The 3,980-nt window shown below is 39.0% G+C and overlaps 1 protein-coding gene across 1 annotated transcript; it reads left to right on the forward strand.

Annotated features, from left to right (window-relative positions):
* Positions 1–2,049: 2,049 nt before the first annotated feature.
* LOC104268368 (mediator of RNA polymerase II transcription subunit 4-like) lies at positions 2,050–3,734 on the forward strand (the record flags this gene model as incomplete). The annotated part of the gene is made up of 3 exons (XM_009865398.1): positions 2,050–2,148; positions 3,139–3,309; positions 3,677–3,734. Coding segments are annotated over 3 exons (328 nt in total), but the record flags the coding sequence as incomplete, so codon positions are not given.
* Positions 3,735–3,980: the final 246 nt, after the last annotated feature.

Here is a 3,980-nt window from a genome sequence, read left to right on the forward strand (position 1 = left end):
CCCGGCCCGGGCATGCGCGTTTCTCTGCTCCCCTGCCGGCCCCGGGTCCGCTCCTGCGGGAAGAGCCCGGGCCCGGCCCGGTCCGGTCTCAGCGGCGTGGGAGAACGTCGGCCGTGCTTTATCCCCTGGTTTCAGAGCAGGGGGAGAGCTTCCTTGTCCTTACGCTTGCCTTTCTTTCTTGGTTAACACCCGCGTTTCCTCTAAAACGAGCATGCGCACCGATTTGGGGCTTTTAATGAGTCACTAAAAACTACGCTTAAGTCAGAAATTTGTAGGTGGTGTTGCCTGACTTAAGCCGTTCTTGGCACTGTTTGCGTTAGGGTTAAACTGGCCAGAGGTAGGCTCGTCTCTGGAAGGACGTAAATGCTCGGGTAGCTGGCCCATGTTCTTGAGGCTGGGCTGGTAACCCTTGCCCAGGTTGTCCACCACAGCTGGCACTGTGGTTAAACTGGTTCCGAAGTATTTTTCTCCTCTCGGGGAGAGCAGGAGATTAGAAATTTTTTTCAGAGAGAATAACCCATACTATCTACATGGCTGACTTGCTCTTTGTGATTACCAGTGATAGGACAAGGAATTTATATTGGTCAGTTGTTTTTCTTGTTTTCTGGTTAGGTTTTATTTTCAGTTTTAGATTTTATTGTGACGTATGGGTAGCTGGAGAACATGTACTTGTGGGAAAAAAAAGCTCAAACCACTTGTGTTTTATCTATTTTTTTTTAAAAAAACCTTGATATTAAGATTCTACCATAATTAATCCAGAGCAACCCTCAACAACATTTAGCGAATCTTCCTGTTGAACAGGAAAATATTGCAGCACCATGGAGCTGAGCCTTTCACAGTCATGATACTGGTTTGGTGGTGGGGGCAAAAATTAAGCAACGCGCCTAACCTGTAGCTATTGTATTGTTTTGAATCTACATTGGTGCATCATCCAGCTAACACAGGACAGAATGACAACCTTTCATGACATCAGGCTTCATGGTGGTAGTTGACCTACTTACAGCAGATTCTGTTTGCTGCTGCTCAGTGTTGGTCAGGTAGAATAAAGCTTTAGTGTTAACAAGAAATTTCTTCATTCTCCAATTACTTTAAATCATTTTAGTGTTCAGGAGTAACACTAGACATAGGACAGAAAGATAGAGGCCAAAACACTATTTAGAGCTCTACTGGCCAGGGGCCTTTTCAGACAGTTTGAAAAGTAACAGCGTTTTAAGGTTATGGCCCCACTACTATATTAGTAGTACTTACCACTGAGCTGCTTCCACTGGACCAAACAAAGAATCAGTGTTGTTCCAAGGACACTGTCTTCAGATAGACAGTTACTGCCATCCATAATCTTAGAAGCTGAGTAAATTTGCTGAATTTACAGAACATGCCTTTTTGCACTATGGTCTTGTTGCTTAGTGAGTGCTTTGAGGTTCTTGATGGCTTTTCAGGATGGTGGCAAAGTAAATAGATTCCTGGAAGCATGATCAAGAGGTTTGAGAAGCACTTCTGATGTTGCCACCAGAATATTATTGTTTTTTAATATTTTTGTATGTTTGATATGCAACTAGTGTACCATTGTGGAAATACTTGTTGTTGCAGTGGTTTCACAACAAACTCTTCAGGTGTTTGAATGCTTAGACTTAATTGCTTCAAATCCAAGTGTAAAACTTGCTCTGTTGAGAAAAAATGGAGCAATAGTAGAGAAGTAAAATAATGAAGACTACTTTCATGCCCTCTTGCAACAAACAAAGCCGGTAAAAGTAGGGTACAAACTCGATTCATTGTGCTTTTTCTTCTCTCAGTTTCTGCTGATAAGTAGTTTGGCAGTAATGTGGCACATTCGTGAGTACCAAAGCAATTCAGCGCTTCATGTGCTCAAAGAACAAAGAAAAGGTGCTCAATCATGAGATTGTTCACAGACAATTTCTCTTAGATGAGAAATCCCTACCAGCACTGCACTATAAAAGTATAAAATACTCAATTTGTGAATACTTTTGTAATGATATTAGTACTCTGGTAATTTTAGGATGAGTCGATATGATTTATAAAATAATGCCTTAGAAAATTGTGCAAAGACAGAGTTTTCTTTCCAGGGAACTAATTGAAATTTTGGCAATTTCAAGAAACCAGAAGCTTCCACAACCAGGAGAGGAGAACCAGGTAAGCTGACTTTCTAAGCTATATTCTCTGGGTAAGCACAATGCTTATAATTTCGTTTCCCTCCTGTCTCCCTTTACCTCCCTTTGTCCTTGCCTGTGCTCAAGCTAACGATGATGATGGTCCTACCACAAAGGCGTGCTTGGTTCTCATATTGTCGCCGAAAGCAGCAACTGCAAAGAAAGAACTCTCTAAACCAAATGATAATTTAGAAAGCCAACATTGGTTTATTAGTAAAGTTTGGGTGCTAGATGAAACTAGCATACTGCATAAAAAAACTGCAAAGTATTTATTTTGTAACTTAGTAGTATAAACATGCCTAACTTGCCACTAATTCTACAATTACTGGTTAGTGATAATGGTTACATTCATCACTGGATCACTATATTAAAATTAGCTTCGCCCCTCATGTAAATTACCATGCATGATCCTTGCGAGTGTGGGGGGTGAGTTTTCAGCCTCTGAATTGGGGTGGTGGTTGTCATCTCCTACTGCAGCATTTAATTTTGGCTCATTTTCAGCCTTTCATAAACAATTTTTGATGTTTTCGTATCCTCTAATCTCCATAAAGGGGGTTTTGACTAGAAAAGCCACACTTAGGTCTGGTTCCACCCACCTCCAAGGATGAATCTAAACAATGACCTACTTGCTATCTCCAGGTGCACACTATCTTATTATCTTTTCTACTAACAGACTGGAAATTTTTTTTGTCACCCTTTCCCATCCTTGAAGCAGTATCCTTTTGAAAGACTGATTTGCCCCTCTTAAGGCAGTAAAAATTGCTCAGCCATCTTTACAGCAACAATATTGTTGTTTATTCCTTTGTTGTATGCTTCATAAACTGTTTCTGCAAACAGAGGAAGAGATTTTTTTTTATTTATTTATTTTTTGTGCAAGCATACTCTTATGGATGTCAGTTGCTCTTCTTTGCAGTATGATTGAGGACCTGTTGTTTAGCTAAATTAAAAGTTCTACAAAACTCTTGTTTCATAGATCCTGGAACTGCTCATTCAGAGAGATGGAGAGTTTCAAGAGCTAATGAAGTTGGCAGTTGATCAGGGGAAAATCCATCATGAAATGCAGCTTTTAGAAAAGGTAGTAGAAAAGAGGGATAATGATATTCAGCAGCTGCAGAAACAACTAAAAGAAGCAGAGCACATATTGGTAAGATCATAATGATGTGTTTGCTTTTGAGCATCTACTTGTGAAAAAGGTGGTTCTGGAGAAAGTGGTGTTCTGTTAGTTTAAGAAGATTTAAATATTTATAACTTCGTAAGAGCTTTGGATTTTGTTTTTCAGTAGTCAAATACTGTTTCGTTATTATGGTATTCAGTTTTCTTTTATAATGCTAATTTTCTTCCAAACTTACTTCCAAAATATTCAAAAATAAAGTTCGCTGAAAGTTTTCTCTCTGAAAACACAATTAAATGCAAGGGTTTATTCACAGAGCTGACTTTATGTAGAAGTTTACAGATTAAAGATGCATTGAAGGTTTGGTTTATGGTGGGTTGTTTTTTTTTTTTATAACTAGGCAACAGCTGTTTATCAAGCAAAGGAGAAGCTGAAATCAATTGAAAAGGCAAGAAAGGGTGAGTATCCATAATTGTACATACAACGTAAATGCAGTTGTAAAGTTGCTAGTGAGCTCAAGTTACAGGTATTTGTTTTATTAATTCTTCTGTCAACATTTCAGGTGCTTTATGTGTAAACAAATATCCATTTCATTATGAACCTATAACCATTTCCTCAGAATAAAGGCAGGAGTGAATTAGTTTTTTCTGGTGGACATTTTAAAGTTAAGTTTGACTGTCTCAACACTTTTCTTGATGGCATGA

The sequence above is a fragment of the Apaloderma vittatum genome, unplaced genomic scaffold (genome assembly GCF_000703405.1).
Source record: "Apaloderma vittatum isolate BGI_N311 unplaced genomic scaffold, ASM70340v1 Scaffold17322, whole genome shotgun sequence".
In the NCBI taxonomy this organism is placed as follows: domain Eukaryota; kingdom Metazoa; phylum Chordata; class Aves; order Trogoniformes; family Trogonidae; genus Apaloderma; species Apaloderma vittatum.